This window comes from Myotis daubentonii, chromosome 4, assembly GCF_963259705.1.
Source record: "Myotis daubentonii chromosome 4, mMyoDau2.1, whole genome shotgun sequence".
Lineage (NCBI taxonomy): Eukaryota > Metazoa > Chordata > Mammalia > Chiroptera > Vespertilionidae > Myotis > Myotis daubentonii.
The window spans coordinates 38855642-38875613 of record NC_081843.1 but is presented as its reverse complement, the minus strand read 5'-3'; the positions used below and the strand labels follow the sequence as shown (position 1 = coordinate 38875613).

The window sequence follows — 19972 nt, the reverse complement described above, 5'->3', positions numbered from 1 at the left end:
TAACCACCAAGCCCAATTATTATTAACACATCTCTCTCTTGGCTCTAATATATGTTTAACAGCTTATTGCTCAGGAACAAGACATCAAATTGAAATCATTTCATTCATTCACTTATGCCCCAAATATTTCAATACTGGCATAAAGAATATAAACAATTAAGCAAGACAAGGAGTTTGGGGGTTATCTCGGAGAGGGGGAAATAACGACATCCCAGATGATTCATTCATTTGCCGCATTCATGGAATCATGAATGCCTGGTGAATGCTGATTTCCCATTGAGGCTGCTGGCCTAGGCATCAGGCATTAAAGGCACGGACATTTCTTTAGAGCTGCTTAGCTGAAGTTTATCGCGATCATTCAGCCATTGCCTAGCAACTTGTGAAGGCCATGAAAGAGCTCTTTGTCCAGAGGCCTGGCAAAAACAGTCCCTCTCACATCTCCTTATCAGCGTTAGAACATTTATCAGGAAAAAAGGCTTCCATTGAGCCAGAGATTCCTGCACATTTAAAGATACTCCCGAGTTTAGGAAGTTGTTTCCTGACGTAGCTCATATGAGAGCTTTTATCTGTACTTTGGGAAACATTCCACAGAATTTCCTCAAGGTGTCCCATAATTCTTCTATTGCTTTATAATCTGGGCCAAGCATTAAAACACACAGACCTGAGCTCATGAAAGTTTATCCGCTCCAAAAGAAGCAAGGCAGACACTTCCACCCCCTTTGCAGGGAAGGGTCACCATGTGAGGTGAACAAAATGTGACTATGCCAGGCTTCCTGGCTTCACCCCACTTCTCATCACTCCTTCGGGGAAGGAAAGAATGACACGGTTGCTCCTTCTAGTTGGAAAATGGTCCTGAATATCACCCCGAAAAGGGACAGGGCTTATGCATTCATTCAGCAAATATTTGACGCCTCGCATGTGCTAGGCACTGTAGTGAACAGAACCAGGCGCCGTCTCTCCTTCGTGGAGCCAGAACTCATCAGTGACCCTGGGTGAGTGTGGGGAGGGGGCTGCAGCCTTCATCTACATCCTCTCCTACATTTCTCTGGAATTCATCTTCCCCTGCATCCCAACTACCATTAATTTAGTTAAAGACCATGTCATTTTTATCTTTATTTTTTAACCTAGAAAATCCCAAACAGCCACCTGACAGGTCTTCCTTCTCTCAGGCTTATCTTCAAAACAGCTTCTGCCCTCCTACAAACACACGTTTAATTATGCACATCTCCTGCTGAATTATCCATTTGGTCCCTGTTAGCACTCTTACTAAACTAAAGGGGTTTGTTCTCCCATGTGCCTCAGAGCCCAATCAAATGCAAACAGGAGTTTGCAGCAAAGAAAATAAAGGTTTATTATTTAAAGAAATGGTGTCAAACTGAAACCATTGCTCTAAGACAGCCGTGGGCAAACTACGGCCCGTGGGCCAGATCCGGCCCGTTTGAAATGAATAAACCTAAAAAAAAAAAGAGAGACCGTACCCTTTTATATAATGATGTTTACTTTGAATTTATATTAGTTCACACAAACACTCCATCCATGCTTTTGTTCCGGCCCTACAGTCCAGTTTAAGAACCCATTGTGGCCCTCGAGTCAAAAAGTTTGCCCACCCCGAGGCTTCCAGGGGATGCTTGTATAAGGGACAGTCATTAATCATGGCAGAGGTAAGGTCATGGGCTGTACTGATGGGTCAGCGCTAGGGTAGGGGTCGCTGACCATTGCCTCTGGTCCTGATGTCAGCCATGGTGTCGCTCTGTCTGGTTTCACGCCGGTGTGGTTGGTGGGGCCATCCTGCTTTTCTAGATCTGAACCTGAAACACAAGGGAGGCCTAGATGTTATCTTTAGTTTGACTAAAACTTTGTGTCGGTGGTCAACAGACTGGAGGCTTTGTTCCTAAGACTAGTTGATGGGGTCAGAACCTCATTGTCCTGAGGGCTTTATGATTAAGGGAGTGGTCGTGCAAGTCAGGGTGCTGGATGAGGCCAGTTTGAATCAAAAGGAAAGAAAGGAGAAAATATAACATTAAAGAAATGAAGTTTCTGTGTGGTTACAGCACCAGGAGGAAGCTCACACTCCACAGTGCGGCATTCTTGGCTCTTCTACATGAACATGCCTGGCTGCCCTGAGGACTCTCCCACTCTCAGCCCCATTTCCCCTGTCCCCAACGTGCCATTCCCAAGGAGAAGACACACACTTCTTTGGGCTTCTGAGCCTTGCATCCAGCTTTTATTTAGCTTGGAACCTCCTCTGCCTTCATAAACTACCTGCTCCGACCGCGATCCCCTAGCAGGGTTGGGCGTGCCTGTTCTGGGCCCATTCTCACTCTAGAGTTAGAGGTCTTTCTCAGAGAACCTATCACCAGCAAGCCAGCAGCTGTCAGACCCCATGAATGTTTACTGAGTTGAATTTTCTCTTCTGTCTTTGACAAACAAGGAAATAAAACAATGTCTTATAGGACTCTAGCAAAGTTGGCAAAGACTAGGATGAGATCAGTGGAAATAATTCATGAATAAAATACACACACACACACAGCCAAAAAAAAATGGTTAAAGCAAACTTACAGTTTCCTATCCTGGAAAAAGGTTCATGCTATGCCTGGCATAGAGGTCATATCAGTAGCACTTACCCTGGCATCCCCTCTGTAAGTCTCATTGCCTGAAATTTCACACTTAGAGATTTATTTCTTAGGCTCTTAACATGTATATTTCTTAAAATATCAATATTCTCTAGAAAAGGTAATACCTCAGCAATAATAAATGTATCTTATCCTTTCCTGACTATAAGATGGAGGGAAAGATACAAGAGGCCTGAAGAGGAGGAATAGCAATAGGAGAAAATATCAGAAAAAGAAGATAGCTTCACACTTTTCCCTGATTGAGATATACTGTATATTTGTCTTCAAACAGGTTAGGAATTAATATCTGCAAAGTGATGACTCACTTTTTTACTATGATAGAGAAAAAAAACATTGAATTCTTAAGGGGAGTTGGTAATAGAATTGTTATGTTACTTTAAAGGAAAGACTTCATTGCGGTCATAAAAGTTATTTAAAAGTAAGCTTGGTTCTGTTGAAATTTGTGTATAGTGTGTATATGATTGGAGACAGAGATTTGATCGATGATCTCTAGAATTCCCTGAGATGGTCTGGAAATGAAATGATTGGTAAATCATGTGAAATGAGCTTATCTTTGCAATGGATCTCCTTGCTGTATCGAGGGCCTTGTTATGTATATGAAAATTACCTCGATAAAGTTGATTTTGACTGATGGTTGTGCTAATCAGCTGAACAAGCCTGTTAGGGAAGAGGAATCAAATATGAAATAAAAGATCACTTATTCACATTTGTCAACCTGCCCACGAGTCATTTATCTTAAGGGCTCTGATTGAGAATGTGCTAAGTCATATGTAAATCATGATAATCTATAATGGTAAAAGTCAGCATAGACTTTTGGATATAAATTGCACTCCATTCCATCTTAACTGCATTGATTAATGTGAAGGAGAGATTGGCAAGCATCTGATAAACTATATCACTATAAATAGCTAAATCTATTTCCCCACGTTCCCACTCCACCAAAAAAAAAAAAAAAAATGCCAAAAATCAGGATGAATTTTCAGGATGATTTTGAGGCTGACAAAGTAATTACTCAGCTTTGACTTCTCCAGAATCCCAACTGGGGTTTGCCTGGGTGGCTCCTGATTAAAATGGCCAGGGTGTCGGAATCTCCATGAAGCAGGCGTCCCTAATTCAGCGGCTGATACACGGGAGTCCCGTTCACAGTCAGAGCTCAGGAACTGAACTTGAACAGAGTGAAGCCTTAGCAGATTACTTTCCTTGGCACTTCCTTCAGATGCACAGAGAAAAGTTTAGGTTTGCAGCCCCCTTGGAAGTGATTTCCTCCTCTGCATTTGATGCTTCTGCCTTGTATAGACATGAGTCACAGCACCAGACAAGATTCTATGGCCGGTGAATCACACTGGGAATGTGGAGTTTGCAATTCCATTTCAGCTTTTCAAAACAGATTTGATTTAAAAAAAAAAAATCATATATTCGTGAACTCCAAAAAAAAATCACAGTAGACCAAAATTTCATATCTTATGCTATGGGGAACTCTTAGACCCTAATCAACTTATACCAGGACCAATCTCCTTTCCTCAGCCAGCAGTCCAAGCTAAAATAATAGTCTATTGTTGCTTCAAGCCAGACACAGTGAGGTCTGTGTGCTTTCATGCCTACTCTACCATGTGGGAGACTTTCTGAAGGAAAAATCAGTCAAAAGTGAAAAATGTGCTTCGGCAGAAATGGCTGTGTACCAATTAGCAGTGTTCACGTTCTGGTTTGGGGCTGCGTCTGTTTTAAGGTTTGGGCCACAGTAACTTTTCTCCTAATCAATCGAGAAGCAAAACCTGCAATACCAACATTGCCTTCTCAGCTTCCTTGGTGCTGGGGGGGAGGGGGGTGCTCTGTAATCCCTGAGTGTGTGCGTGCTTGTCTGTATTGTGTTTTCTCTTGGTTGAAGGCCAGCCGTCACCAGTTCTCTGCTAATTACAACTCATTCTCATTGCCTGTCAGGGCGAAGAGCATTTGAGTGGTGAAGAATTCAGACATACAAGAATGGAGCCCCTGTCTTATTTCAAATACAAACTTACAAAGGACACTTCCATTTAATTCCAATAAAACCAGGGTTTATATTTTATTTTCGCAACTTGGGTTTTTCTTTATGTTCCCTCTAGGCATTTTGTTCATTCATGACTGACTCTAAAGTTTCAGTATTTCCAGAGTGCGAGTTAAACACCTACATAGTTTCATAAGAATCGTTAACTTAGACAACAGCTATAAATAACATCGATTGTGATATTCCCGCCTATAGCTGCTCAAAGTCAGATTAAATTTTTCAAGTGGAATTTGGTGGCACAGATTTCTGTGCTGTGTAGTGTAGCATCGACATAGTTTAAGATTGTGTGGGTTTGTGTGTGTGTTAATTCTCACCTGAGGATATTTTTTTATTGATTTTTTTAGAGTGGAAGGGAGGGAGAGAGGTAAAGAGAAACATTAATGTGTGTCTCTCACATTGATCGGTTGCCTCCCCACGTGTGCCCGACCAGGGGCAGGGATCCAGCTTGCATCCGAGGTAGGTGCCCTTGACCATAATCAAACCCAGAACCCTTCAGTCTGAGGACCAATGCTCTATCCACTGAGCCAAACCAGCCAGGGCGAAGATTGTGTTTATTTGGTTGCTCCGGGGAATGGGTTTTCTTTATGTAAAACAATATAACCACCTTTATTTCTCCTTATCTTTTTACACTTTGTCCATTTCTCTGTAAAAATAAAAAATGGAGGGGGAGGAAGGAAACCACTCAGAGCTAAGATGCAATCGTTTTGATAAATGTTGCCTTTAACAGAGCCTTTGGGCTTCCCTTTGCTCTCCCCTCCTGAAGAGGAAAGTCAGTATAACCAAGGGGTTTTATTCCTTCCCTTTATGACTGTAGGAAGCAGTCCTGGGATTATTTTAACCTCAGGATGATACATGATCACGCAGTATATGATGGCATATTGATGTGTGTCAGTGGATTTTAAACCTTATGCCATCTCCACTCGCTGTTTGCTGGGATAACAGCTCAGCTTTGATACCAAGACCTTGGTCCTTGTGCCTGACTCAGCCTCCCAGAGGCACCCGCCTGCCCTGCCTCTCACTCAGCCCTGCCCGTGTGTGTTGTCCCAGGTGTCCACTGTGACAGCGTGTGTGCGGAGGGACGCTGGGGCCCCAACTGCTCCCTGCCCTGCTACTGTAAAAACGGGGCTTCGTGCTCCCCGGACGACGGCATCTGCGAGTGCGCGCCAGGGTTCCGAGGCACCACTTGCCAGAGAAGTAAGTGTTCCCTCAGGCGGCAGTCTGCCCACCTCGGGGCACCGAGTGAGGGTTATTATCTCTGTCCTCCTCTCAGCGAGTAGGGACATCTGTGGCAGTTGAAGGTAGAAGGAAATGCAATGGGCACCCTGTCCTTTGCAGAGCCGGCCTTCATAGCACATCCCCGGCTTTTATTCCTTCCAACCTTCCAGGACTGACCTAACAGATGGGGCTTTCGCCATTTTTCCCCCAGTAATGATTTCATTGCCTCGTTGGCATCACCATCGGGATCTGTTTCTTGATCCTGCCTTAAATCTTGCAAATGGTGTTCCAGAAATCCATTGACCTGTAAATATTTTATTAGGCAATTTGGCATTGGCCTTATTTCAATTACTAGAAGTCAACATCAGCCAAACCTTGCGGCAAATCATGCCTCCTGCTAGTAGTCTGAAAGTTAGTACTATGGGGGACATAGAATTGCCGAGTTTAAAATGGGGGCTGTTGACATTGGTCAGTTGAAAACTTAAGTTAGGAAATGACCCATAAGATTTTATTCAATCTTCTTGTAAATGTTTTCAAGAAAGGAATATAGGACTAACTATAAGGTACATTATTCTAATTTTTAAATTACTTTGTTTTATTGAGAGTTCTATGCAGTTGTCCTACATTTAAATCCCAAATAATGTCTTGGGAAGAACCTAATTATGTAGTGTTTTGCTTATTCACTTTTCAGCCACAATCATTAAGCTGGACCATGTAGAGGAGGAACCATCTTTTAATTCTGACTATAGGTCTATTTATTGCCAGTCGTGACTAAGTGAAAGGTCAACACATGGCTTGAGAGTATTTATTTTGGCCTTCTTAGAATTTAGAATTTTATTTCCTTCTTTCCTTTATTTATTAAAGCCTTTAGCTCTATGCCAAACCTCAAGCTAATTGGAGCCATAAATGGGAAAATAAAGGGGACGAAGTCATTTGCCTGTCCTCGGGCAATTCAGAATTTAGTGTCTTTTTTTTTCATTATGAAAGAATATCCTGTTTCTTTGGTGGCTGTTATTTTATACTTGGAAAATTCTCAGTATCATTAAAAAATGTTTTACTCAAAACTTGAACTAGATCTCGATGTGGAATAGGAAAGAAAACTATTTCAGGAAAGATAACTGTCGATTTCCATTCTTGTTTCAGTCTGTTCCCCTGGTTTCTATGGGCATCGCTGTAGCCAGACGTGCCCGCAGTGCGTGCACAGCAGTGGGCCCTGCCACCACATCACCGGCCTGTGTGACTGCTTGCCTGGCTTCACAGGAGCCCTCTGCAATGAAGGTAAAGCGCAGTTTGGGAGAGACACCTGGTGATGAGACACCCCGTGTGGTCTGTCCTCAGGCTCCCAGGGACCTGTCTGCAGCTACTAGCTCTCGAGGCCTCCCGCGGGCTGTGTTTGCAGCTTCTGCAGATATGACGTTGAGCTTTGGAAGAGTTGGCTTGCCACTCCAGCAAAACCTCTTTATTCTCTGAGCGATGCTACACTTCAGCTTTAATTGCAAACAGCCTCCCATGAAAAATCAATCTGAGGAAGGATTTTGCCTTCTTGCACGAAAAGCTATGAAATCAGCTTTCTAGAAATGTGCTGGTGTCTCCTGGTTCATGATGCCTTAATGAGGGCGTGTGGCTTAATGTGTTTGTAAAAACAAGCCCATTCAGGATGAAGGATGATGTTAGGTGGAGGAGCTACTAAATGGGCAGCTGGGCGGAGGACCTTTAAAGTTCCCTCCTGTCCCAAGAATCTAGGGTTCTTGTGAGATGAGACAAAATGATGAGTTACTGACCTATAACTTGTTCACAGTGTGTCCCAGTGGCAGATTTGGGAAAAACTGTGCGGGAATTTGTACCTGTACCAACAATGGGACCTGCAACCCCATTGACAGATCTTGTCAGTGTTACCCGGGATGGATCGGCAGTGACTGCTCTCAGCGTAAGTCTCGTCTGAGAAGAACTGATCAACCATTTTTATTTGTTTGTTTTCAAACTCTTTAGGGTTGAAGTATGAGTGGTTATCTAATCAAGCAAACTACATGAATAATTATAAGATACATTATTTTAAAGTTTAAATGGCTTTGTTTTTGCCATTAAGAGCTCCATGCAATGGTCCTATATTTAAATCTAAATAATGTCTTGAAAGGAACCTAAATAAATAGCATTTTTTTGCTTATTTTCAGTGATTCTTCATCTGTAAAATGGGGGTCATGTAATCAGAAAATCTATGCTAAGATTCACTCCAGACCTCAAGTGGGAGATACTATTTTTCCCTTGCTCTTGGGGGAAAAACATGTGGGAGACTTTTGTATGGGAGACTTTCTTCATTTTTAAAAATTACTTCAGATTTATTTATTGTCTTTTGGGCCATATTTCCTACTGGATAGCCATATAGAAATTATAGGCGGTCCTCCTTTGAAGGAGTTATGTTCTTTAAGTGTTGGTATGAATAAAAACATTGTTTGACTGGGTTTTTTGGTAAATCAAATCATTTTACCCCATCACCTTACATTGCAATTTCAGAGATACTTTACCTGAGGTTCTGATGGCCCTTCAATGAGCAATGACCCTTAAGATTTAGGGTTTTTTTGTGTTTTTTTAAAAATATATTTTATTGTTTTTTACAGAGAGGAGGGGAGAGGGATAGAGCCTTAGAAACATCGATGAGAGAGAAACATTGATCAGCTGCCTCTTGCACGCCCCCTACTGGGGATGTGCCCGCAACCAAGGTACATGCCCTTGACCGGAATTGAACCTGGGACCCTTGAGTTCGCAGGCCGATACTCTATCCGCTGAGCCAAATTGGTTAGGGCTAGTTTTGTTTTTTCAACTCTAAGAGTTTAAAAATCTATTTTAGATTGAATCTAAGATAACTGAAGATTTAGTTTTATTATTATCTGCTCTTTTTAAGTAAGAGGTTTTATAGGTAAACCAATTCTTACATACAACGGGGCACCATAACATTTAAAACAAGCCTCTTGTGACATCTCTGGAACAGGCTGACAAGTACCAGCTTCTGAGATCAAAGACAAAAATTACATGGCCCTGGTCCCTAACCTCTCTCAAGTCACATCATTTTTCTATCTGATCTCTGCTCAGCAGCCTCTCCTCAGAGGGCCCCTTCTTAAAGAAGCAGCTCCGTCATTCCCATCCCCTTAACCTGTTTAATTTTGCAATAGTTCTTATCACCGCTGGTTTTGGGTTGGCTGGTTGGTTTGCCTGCCTTCCCCACTAAAAGAAGCTTCTGGAGGATAGCCTTTCTCATTCTCTGCTATCACCTTCGTTCCCCAAACAGTGCTGGGCACAGAGGTGCTCAGTGTACATGATAAATAATTAAATCTGTGACCTTGAGGTGATTCCCGCTCTGCTCTGCAGTCTGTGAATGAATTCCTGTCAGTGGTGCTGGTTGCTGTCACGGTCAGCATTGCCATCTGGGTCTTATGTGTGGAGCAGTGTGCTTCCTCCGTGCTGGTGCACACTGCTAACCTCTCATGTGCAAGGAGCTGTGTGTGTGGAGGGGGGGTGGGGAGCGGGTGTTGGAACCTCCTCTGCTGGGCTGGCCTCAGATCTCACAGAGCTCTCCACGCCTGCTGTGCTTTCAGCTTGTCCACCCGCCCACTGGGGCCCGAACTGCATCCACACGTGCAACTGCCACAACGGGGCCTTCTGCAGCGCCTACGACGGGGAATGCAAGTGCACTCCCGGCTGGACGGGGCTCTACTGCACGCAGCGTAAGCGGCCAGCCCCCCGAACCCAAGGGGAGCCCCACCAGGAGGACACAGCCTTTCCCTGTGCACCCACAAGCTGTCCTGGCATTCGAGGGCTTGGTCTACCCACCGACCTCTAGACATCTCACTCTCTATGTGGTTAAGAGCTGCCACGTCCCAGGGTTTCTGTCTGTGTCATATCAGGGCCATGAGGGGGAGCAGTGCTTGCTATATGTAGGTGTGGTGGGGGGCAGTGTCTTTCTTCTCTTTAAACACCGTATTTATGTGGCTTAAACTCCCTTTCATGCATTCTACACACACGTGGTTAGAGTAGGTGACAGTGATTAGAAAGGGAGCGAAGACGACAAGCCTCCACCTGCCATGCTCTGTGCTCTTGGAGGTCGAGTCCATGGCTCTCGAGCTTGAGCGAGCTTCCCAACCACCCGCCGGCTCAGTCAGCTGGCCCTGCTCCCAGCGTGTCTGATCCGGGAGGGCTGGGCTGGCACCAGAGAACTCACATTTCTAACAACTTTCCAGATGGTGATGCCAGTCTGGGATCGTGCTTTAAGAATCACTGGTCCATTTTTCCATTTTGTATCCCACAGTGTGCTGACCATTTCTTCTTCTATAAGGTCATTAGCGTCATAGGTTATAATGTGCAAAGTACTCCCCATCTTGGCACTGTTGGGGGAAAAAAGACTAGTCTCTACCCTCTTGCCTTTCATTGAATGAAGGAGAAAAGACAGGAAGGCAGGTATCATGATTATCATTAACTAGAGGCCTAGTGCACAAAAATTTGTGCACTCGGGGGTGGGGAGAGGGGTCCCTCCACCCGGACTGTGCCCTCTCGCAGTCTGGGACCCCTCAGGAGATGACCACCTGCTGGCTTAGGCCTGCTCCCCAGGGGTTTGGGCCTTAGATGGCAATCAGACATCCCTCTGGCTGTCCGGCAGCCCTCAGGAGATGTCCACTTGCCAGCGGGGAGCAGACCTAAACTGCAGTGGGACATCCTTAGCGCTGCTGAGGAGGCAGGAGAGGCTCACACGACCACCGCTGTACTGGCAGCCTTTAGCCTGGCTTGTGGCTGAGCAGAGTTCCTCCCATGTGAGAGCACCCTGACCACCAGAGGGCAGCTCCTGCATTGAGCTTCAGCCCCCCGGTGGTCAGTGTGTGTCATAGTGACCAGTCATTCCCAGTCCTTCTGCTGTTAGGGTCAGTTTGCATATTACCCTTTTACTATATAGGATAGAGGCCTGGTGCATGGGTGGGGACCAGCTGGTTTGCCCTGAAGGGTGTCCCGGATCAGGGTGGGGGTCCCGCTGGGGTGCCTGGCCAGCCTGGATGATGGGCTGATGGCTGTTTGCAACTGGTCACACCCCCTTCAGGGTGGGGGTCCCCACTGGGGTGCCTGGCCAGTCTGGGTGAGGGGCTGAGGGCAGTTTTCAGGCTGGTGGGCAACTGAAGCTCCCAGCCTCTCCTTTTTTTTATTCTGGTTTTTATTTACCTTCTATGGCTGTCACTGGAGCTGAGAGCCGGCTCCAGCTCTGAGGCTGCAGCTGGCTGAAAGCAGGTATCTGCATTTGTTTAGCTTCTATAATTGAAACACTGTTACCATCACTGCCGATCTAAGCTCTGAGGCCGAAGCTGGCTGAAAGCAGGTTTCTGGAGCTTGTTTAGCTTCTATAATTGCAACATTATTTCTTAGACTGCAGCTCAGAGGCCGGCAGCAGCAGGCGGGGAACGTTGGCTTCCTTGTTCACTGGAGCAAGCAAGCCTCCTGTTCGCTTCAGCTGCCTGGCTGCCGGCCGCCATCTTGGTTGGCAGTTAGTTTGCATATCGCCCTGATTAGCAAATGGGAAGGGTAGCAAAGTTACGGTTAATTACCATGTTTGTCTGTTATTAGATAGGATACTCGTATATAATTTTAAATTGCAGAAGTGAGCAGACGAGAGATGAGTCAGAGATTAGGCAACATTTGTTTAATACTAATTAGAGAACATAAAGAATAGGCTGACAAGCCTTTTGGAACTTTATAGAAAGGGGTATAGACCTTGAGCCATGATTTGAAAGGGAGAATTGCCAAGGAGGAAGGTTGTCCCAGGCATATTCTGCCGAGATTGTGTATGTACATAGAAAGGTTTTTGAGCTCCTTAGGGAAAACACCTTGCAAGTTGTTATTTATAATTCCAAAACCAGGACCTGCTTCAGGCAGAGGAGCTTTTAAGTGGACGTATCACAGTGCAGTGGGAAGAGCAACGGGGTCTAGAGGCAGACCTCCCTGCGTTTTGCATCGTCACCCGCCATCCTGCCATTTGCTGGCTGTGTGCACGCAGGGCTCGGTTCCCACATGCAGGGTGGGGTTTTCCATCCCTGCGTTTCTGGGCTTCTGTCAGGAGTCGGTGAGGAGGCATGAGAAGAGCTGGCACAGGCTGGGTGCTAAATGAGTACAATGGCCACGGGGGTGCTGTCTCTGCATTCCAGTATCTGGGTCTGCCTCTGCATCCTGAAAGCTGAGGCTTCGTTAAAACTTCCCTGTAAAAAAGGGGGAAATAAAAGGCACAAGTGATGCTTGGAACCAGCCGTGGAACCAGCTGGTGTTGAAGCTTTCTTGATTCGCAGAGCCCTGAAACTCTTGCCGGTCAGCGGCCGGCCCATTGAAGCCAGTAGGGCTGTGCAAGAGTCCCGATGGTCTGGGCCTTGAAAATTGTGCCGCGGTGGGAAGGCGAATTGCTTTGTTATAAAGCACCTGCAAAGTGCAGGGATGTTTCAGTTCATCATTTTACCACGTATCTTCAGTGAAGGAGATCATATGATCTAAGTGAGTAACACGTACGGCGGACAGGTATCAGAGTTGGAGGCATTCTGTACCAGAAGTAAAAGCATTCAGGTCGTTGTTAGATAAAGTACCCACTTCGGTCCACGGAATTGGAGTCCAGGATGCTTGTAGTTGAGTGAAAGGATGAAAGGAAATGCCCAGACCTCTGCAGGGTGGAGGATGCCTTCTTCGAAGACACCCGCCGTGCCTCCAGGGTACCAGAACTGGTCACCTGCCAGGTGTGGAAGTGCTCTGCCTCCTGCATGTGAATTCCAGCCTCACAAGAACCCCTTCTTGGGACGTCAAAGAGGGCTTTGTGGCAGGCTGACACACGTATCACTGTCTTCACTCGCTCTCTAGTGGCTCACCGTCTTTAAAATGTTGGAGGCACGGGCTGTGCTTCTCCTCGACAGCCGCTTGACTCCTGCTCTCCTTCCTCCTCGCACAGGCTGCCCCCTGGGCTTTTACGGGAAAGACTGTGCGCTGATATGCCAGTGCCAAAACGGAGCCGACTGCGACCACATCTCCGGGCAGTGCACCTGCCGCACCGGCTTCATGGGGAAGCACTGCGAGCAGAGTGAGTACGAGAACACCACGTCTCTAGGCGGTCTGTCCCCCCACAGAGTCACTTTTCCTAGATGCCTGAAGATATTTTAAGTTTTTTCAGCTGGTGGCTGGTCACCAGCACGGTTGACTGCCCTTCAAAGACCTGGCCACCTTGGGATCTTTGCTGTCTTTTTCCTCAAAATTCTTCTTCTGAGTAACTCCTCATTGCTCTGGGTGGAGGGGGTGTGGCTCCAAGACCGAAGACAAAATTCAAGTTTTCCATCTGTTCATCCTGGCTCCCTCTTCCACTCTTTCTTATTTTTGGAACGTGGATGCTCAGAGCTTTCAAAGAGCCAGTCAAGCTTTCTTTATGGCAAAGACAGAGCCCAGGTCTCTCGCTGAAGGAGACTGCATTCAGTGGGCCAGGCTGGGTGTGCAGGAGGCAGAGGGGCTGGGTGCCCAGGGCCAGCCCACTATGGGTGAGCGAACAAGCCTGTGCAAACATGGCCACCCTTCTGACAACCTCGTTTAGAAAGGTTTTATACTGTTTCTACTAACAACTTCTCATCTTTGCCTTAACAGCCTTCAAGACAACATATTGCCTTAAAATTTTGTTCTAAAAATCCCATCCTGGGAGAATATACTCTGTTGGAATTACCCACTCTTGGTTTTCCATTTCTGCCCCACCAGCTCTGCATCTCCTCACGAGGTTATGGGAACATTTAGTCTCATTTCGGATTAGTTTACTATTCTTTTCCTCTGGGACTTTCAGTATTTACGAGGAGTAAATAAATACTTAGAGCTGTATGAGGCTCACTTAACAATGGTAATGGCAGGAAAAGGAGCAGGAGATTCCCTGCTCACCAGAGGGCGCAGTCCTGGGAAGGATGAAGCAAAGATGACAGGCCTGCAGGGCCACATGGCCTAGAAAGACTGATCAGCATAGGAGGATTTGGCAATAAAGCGTTGCCCGCCACCAACCCACCAGCACCTCACAGCACCACTGGACAGCCCAGTAAAATGTGTTAACCTTAGAATATTTGTGCATATACTCCTGCCTAGCAAATATAACAAGAGTGATGTCCAAGAAGCAGCCTGGACAGAGAAGGCCCGATTTTAGTTTTGCTCTGCTAGTTCACTTAATCATGAAACACATACTGAGTCACAGAGCTACACCCCTGCACACCCCTTGGTATATACAAATATTGTGCACATTTGTGCAAATGTCTAAACATATGTGCACATACATATAGGGATGAGTCAAAGTAGGTTTACAGTTGTGAGTACGTGAATCACAGTTTATTCTTGTATTATTATTTATTAATTAGAGGCCCGGTGCATGAAATTCGTACACGGGGGGGGGGGGTGGCCCTCAGCCCTGCCTGCAGCCTCTCTAATCTGGGATCCCTCTCACAATCCAGGACTGCTGACTCCCAACTGCTCGCCTGCCTGCCTGCCTGATTGCCCCTAACCGCTTCTGCCTGCCAGCCTGATCACCCCCTAACCACTCCCCTGCCAGCCCAATTGCCCCTAACTGCCCTCCCCTGCCAGCCTGGTCACCCCCAATTGCCCTCCCCTGAAGGCCTGGTCACCCCAACTTCCCAACCCTGCTAGCCCAGTCACCCCTAACTGCCTTCCCCTGCAGGCCTGGTCCCCCCCAACTGCCCTCCCCTGCCGGCCTGATTACTCCTAACTGCCCTCCCCTGCTGGCCTGATCGCCCACAACTGCCCTCCCCTGCTGGCCATCTTGTGGTGGCCATCTTGTGTGTTGGACTGATGGTCAATTTGCATATTACCTCTTTATTATATAGGATTATTGTATTATTTTCCATATGAACAACTGTAAGCCTATTTTTGCCCACCCCTGTATCTGTATAGAAACCGGAATAAGCTCTAAACTGACTTAAGCTTGAGTGGCAGACTGTAACCACTCTTATTAAATAAAAGCCTCTTAAGTGCTTCCATGATTATTCTGAATGACAAATTTGTAAACAGAAACCCTGAGCTGGACAGAGAACTCTGATAATAGTAGCACATTGCCCCCTGCTGATCTCTCTACAAAAGAATCACTATTTTGTCATGATGATTTTTAGATTTAACATGCCTATGTTAAGCTTTGAAATTCATGCCCAAACTTAGTAAGTCTACATCATAAAAAACCCACTATTTCAGTCTTTCAGCCTTCGACCTGCAAATCCAAATTTTGAGCCATTCTTTGGTAAGTGAAGTTCTTACCTAGAAAATTAACAAAACTTGCCTCCCTCCTTCTTCCCCTTCTGCTAGCTAATCCAAGTCAGAACATGCTATTGGGAGGATCCCTGGGCCTGTAGTAAGGTATACTTTGTACTCAAGAGAGCATCTCTAGTTTATACTCCTCAGTCTGGTCCCCTTCCATCCCATAGCTTTGTCTGGTGGAGTCATCTCAGGTTGTCCTTAGTCAGTTCCATTGGATTCCGCAGGCTCTGTGCCTACTCATCCAGGAGGTGGGTACATAGAAGCTGAAAGTGTCAGGAGCTGTGATGAGGGGTTCAGTCTCCAGCCCTGTGTCTCCTGGCCTGTGAATCGCACCATGAATGCTGGCCAGCTCTCAGACACTTTGGGTGGTATAAGTCTGCCTGAACAGGGATCCCTGAGAGGGGTGGCCTCCAGACACTCAGGGTCATTCAGTAAGAGACAGCCTTGCCCCAGATTCCCAAGGCTGAATGGGACTTTCACTTCCTTCTCAGAGTGCCCTGCAGGGACATATGGCTACGGCTGTCGCCAGATATGTGACTGTCTGAACAACTCCACCTGCGACCACATCACTGGGACCTGTTACTGCAGCCCAGGATGGAAGGGGGCACGGTGTGATCAAGGTAAGGATTCTAGTAAATAACAACCACCACCTCGTATCGTGTGACCACCATCCACCCGACATGAAGTGTTTCGGCCTGTGTTCTCTGATGTAATCCTCACCATGACGCTGCAAGGCACAGCTGGTCATTCATGTAGCTGCCAGGTGGATGCCTTATTGTTGCTGTCCTACAGATGAAAAAACTGAAGCTCAGAGAGGCTGAGTAATCTGCCCAAGGTCATGCAGCTACTATAGAACATGTCAGGACTTTGATGTCAGATTTCCAAAGCTCATGAACTTTCCATTGCACCTACAATGTTTTTTAGTCTTATTGAGGCATGATTAACCTATAAAAAGCAATAAATATATACAGTATATTTACAGTAACACAGAGTATACAATTTGATAAAAATCTGACATGCATACACCCATGAAACCATTACCACAATAAAGAGAATGAATATATCCATCACTTCCAAAACTTTCATCATGTCCCTCCTTTCCAGCACTACTCCCGAGGCCCCATCTACTTTCTGTCTCTATAGATTAGTGCAGTTTTTAGAATTTCATATAAATGGAATCATACTGTACACTTTTTGTCTAATTTTGTTTGCTCGGCATAAGTATTTTAAAATTAAACCATGTTGTGGTGTATGTCAGTGGTTCAATTGTTTTTACGGCAGAGTAGTATTCTGTTGCATGGAATACACCATCATTTCCTTGCCCATTCACCTGTTGATGGACTTTTGGATTGTTCCCAGTTTGGGGCTATTACAGATAAAGCTTCTGTGTACAATAGTGTGTCAAGTTTTTTATAGGGACATATACTTCTGTTTCTCATGAGTAAATTAGTATGAGTGGAGTGTGATTGGCTCATGTGGTAGGCATATGTTTAGCTTGTTAAGAAACTCTTGCCCGTGGTTTTTAACTAAGGTTTATTTCATACTCCTCTGGGGATATTGTATACGTTGTCCCACTTGGCCAATCTGACTCTGGGATGAATGGGGCCTTTGAGAAAGTGCTCCTTACGGTTCTGAAGCATGGCCTCCAGAGAGTTCCTACTGCACGTGGTGCCCTTCAGTAGGTAAATATTATAATACACTCATGGGTGTAAAGGCTTTAGAATTCATACAGTATCATAGGTGAAGTCATCTTGCACTGTAGATTATGTAGGTACTCAGATCCTTTCTTTCCGACAATAACGTTTGCATGCTCGTGATTTATGTCTGACTGTCCTGGCGATAGGATGTTACGTTCCACAGTCACACCATTATTACAGATGCGCTGTACTCGCACTGCACTGGTCCTTGGCGCTCTGTGTTCCGGGGCAGACTGTCTCATCAGAAGGCCTGGCATTTAGACTCATAAAGTCACGGGGACATTAGCGCTGGAAGCACCCTCAGGGAGGCCAGTTTCCTCATTTTCAGATGATTGAACTGCAGCGGAAGAGCTTAGGGGAAAGCAGAATATCAAGGTCAAGTGTTTCAGATGCCAGTTCCTTGACCCTTTAGTGTCTGTACCTTTAGTGTCTTCACTTGATGAAACAAGAGGAAGGATTGTGGAAAACTGAGTTTTGAATTATGAGTAAGGTTTTAGGGTGATGTTATTACTGGGACAGACCTTTCTGTCATAGAAAATAACTGCACAGAGCAGTATTTTCTGAAGTAAAAGCCCATTGAAATCAGGATAAGGCAGGTCCTGATCTTGGATTAGGTTTAAAATGGAGTTATTCTGGCTTGGAAGGAAAATTACTGTTAAAAATGCTAAAGATAGACATAAAATTAAGTTAGTTGAGACATTTAGGAGCTAGCCCTTCATAACCTTAATACCGTATAATAAATAAAGCACAATAAAAAATTAAATCAAGTGCCACTCCCAATTAATTGCCAAAGTGTTTAAACTGAAATAGGCGAGAAGCTCCCAAATCCTACTGTTGAATCTTGGGGTTCAGGAACTCCTGCCTTTTTTCAAGGTTTAGAGCTGCCTTTCTCTGGGCACAGACCAGCCAACAACATCTAAAAATGAGGAACATTTGTTTCCAAATTAACATCTTAGGAGCTGAAAATATCCCGATCTTAGCACAGCGGGAGATGTTTGTAAGTAGAGTTCAAGCATTTACGCAGCACATTGTCATCCTTATTCGCGTCTCCTTTTCTGCTTTTTCTAGCCGGTGTCATAATAGTTGGGAACCTGAACAGCTTAAGCAGAACCAGCACGGCTCTTCCCGCTGACTCCTACCAGATCGGGGCCATCGCCGGCATCATCATCCTCGTCCTGGTCGTCCTCTTCCTCCTGGCCTTGTTCATTATCTACAGACACAAGCAGAAGGGAAAGGAGTCGAGCATGCCAGCCGTGACCTACACCCCTGCTATGAGGGTCATGAACGGAGACTACGCCATTTCCGGTGAGACTGGAGTCCTTAGAGGCCTTGTACTCTTTGAAAAGTTCGGTTTTCTTACCTGGTTCTTTGAAACTTGGTTTTGGGTATGCTGCCCATTGTTCCTGTCAGGTAGACTTGAGGAAATGTTATGTTTGGAAAAGGTTCATTGTTCGAGACGTGTTCTGTATGTCAACAGTAGTAATAGCATTACTGTTGTCTTCTAGGTCAGTGGTCGGCAAACTCATTAGTCAACAGAGCCAAATATCAACAGTACAACGATTGAAATTTCTTTTGAGAGCCAAATTTTTTAAACTTAAACTATATAGGTAGGTACATTGTTATTAACTTAATTAGGGTACTCCTAAGGCTTAGGAAGAGCCACACTCAAGGGGCCAAAAAGCCGCATGAGGATCGCGAGCCGCAGTTTGCCAACCACGGTTCTAGGTGGTTGCTTTAGACTTCGGGAATTTCAACCTGGGAAAAGCTTTACTGGGTAACGAGTCCCAAGGTTTTGCCCTCTGTGGGGACAGGGATGGGAGAGGCGGGTGGCTGTAACTTCACCAAGGCCTGGAGCAGGCCAGGGACCAGGGACCAGGGCCAGGTCTGCTGTCTCTCGCCTTGAATTGTTCCTGCAGTTCCTTCCAGCCCGTCCCCGAGCCCATACAAATCATTAACTGCACAGCAACCAAGTTACAGAAGAAACAGTTTTTCGGTTTTAGCAAGAACCAGGGTATTTCCTTAAGAAAACTCTTAAATCTTCCTTTCGGTCACAAGTCCTCATAAAAGTAAATTTTTAGGTGACACGCTCAGTCATCAGAAGTAACCACTTAAACAGAGGAATTTGGAAACTTAAAATATTTATTAATTGGAAGGCAATTGCTGAAGGATTTTGGAAGTGTCACATGATTGTAAATACACTGATTGTGGGAAAATGCATAAAGTAGCTGTACAGAATATTGTAGTCAAGGACTCAAGTGTTTTATAAAAGAAGAAAATGACAGCAGAAATAACTTCAAAGCAGTGCCTTCCCAGCCATATCTGTGGATATTTTCACACTTTTCAAGGAGGCTGGTAAGAAGTCAAATTCCTGCTGCTTCTAGAAGCTTCACTGAGTGTACTGGGCAGGAGGATATTCCACCCAGTTTGCAAAATGGAAGCAGCCCAAATACATGTTCTCATTACATAGCTTGCTTCCCTTTTTCCACCCAGGGTCAGGGGAGCCTGTCATCTTCACTGTCTCCTCCTTCTCTTGCAGAAACCCTTCCTCACGGCAACGGTGGAAATGCTAACAGCCATTACTTCACCAACCCCAGTTACCACACGCTCACGCAGTGTGCCGCATCCCCTCGGGTCAACAACAGGGACAGGATGACCATCGCCAAGGTGAGAGGCAGTGGCTCAGGTCGGTGAGGGTAGGCAGGGGAGGGAGAAAGGAACAAGCAGGTATCGAGGGCTGCTGTTGGCCATGCTGTTCTAGGCACTTTATATCTATTGTCTCATTTATCCCTCCAGACAGCCCTGTAAGTGTTTATCCCCCTAAACAACCCAGAGTAATGGGGAATTTGAGTCACTTCCACACACAGCTCCCCAGCTAGTGGGTGAGGCAGCTGCGATGTGAGTCAAGGTCTTTCTGTCTCTACAGTTTATACTGTTTCCATTGCTTCTCTTTGGAAAAATGTTTCTAATATTGGGTGAGGTTTTAAAATAACGTCTCATAGCAGAATACAGCAGACTCATTTCTGGGTAAAATTGCCAAGTTTGTCTTTTCTGACCACCTGTCTCCTACTGCCCTTTCCTGGCCACTTGTACTTTCA

The 19972-nt window shown here is 45.6% G+C and overlaps 1 protein-coding gene across 1 annotated transcript in view; it reads left to right on the top strand.

Annotated features, from left to right (window-relative positions):
- The window catches only part of MEGF10 (multiple EGF like domains 10), a 165775-nt gene that overhangs the window by 136298 nt on the left and 9505 nt on the right, over positions 1-19972 (top strand). Inside the window, exons 14-21 of the mRNA XM_059693726.1 lie at positions 5722-5868; positions 7033-7167; positions 7688-7816; positions 9480-9608; positions 12848-12976; positions 15672-15800; positions 17946-18182; positions 19414-19541. Coding sequence (XP_059549709.1) covers positions 5722-5868; positions 7033-7167; positions 7688-7816; positions 9480-9608; positions 12848-12976; positions 15672-15800; positions 17946-18182; positions 19414-19541 — 1163 coding nt within the window. The remainder of the gene's footprint in view (positions 1-5721; positions 5869-7032; positions 7168-7687; positions 7817-9479; positions 9609-12847; positions 12977-15671; positions 15801-17945; positions 18183-19413; positions 19542-19972) is intronic.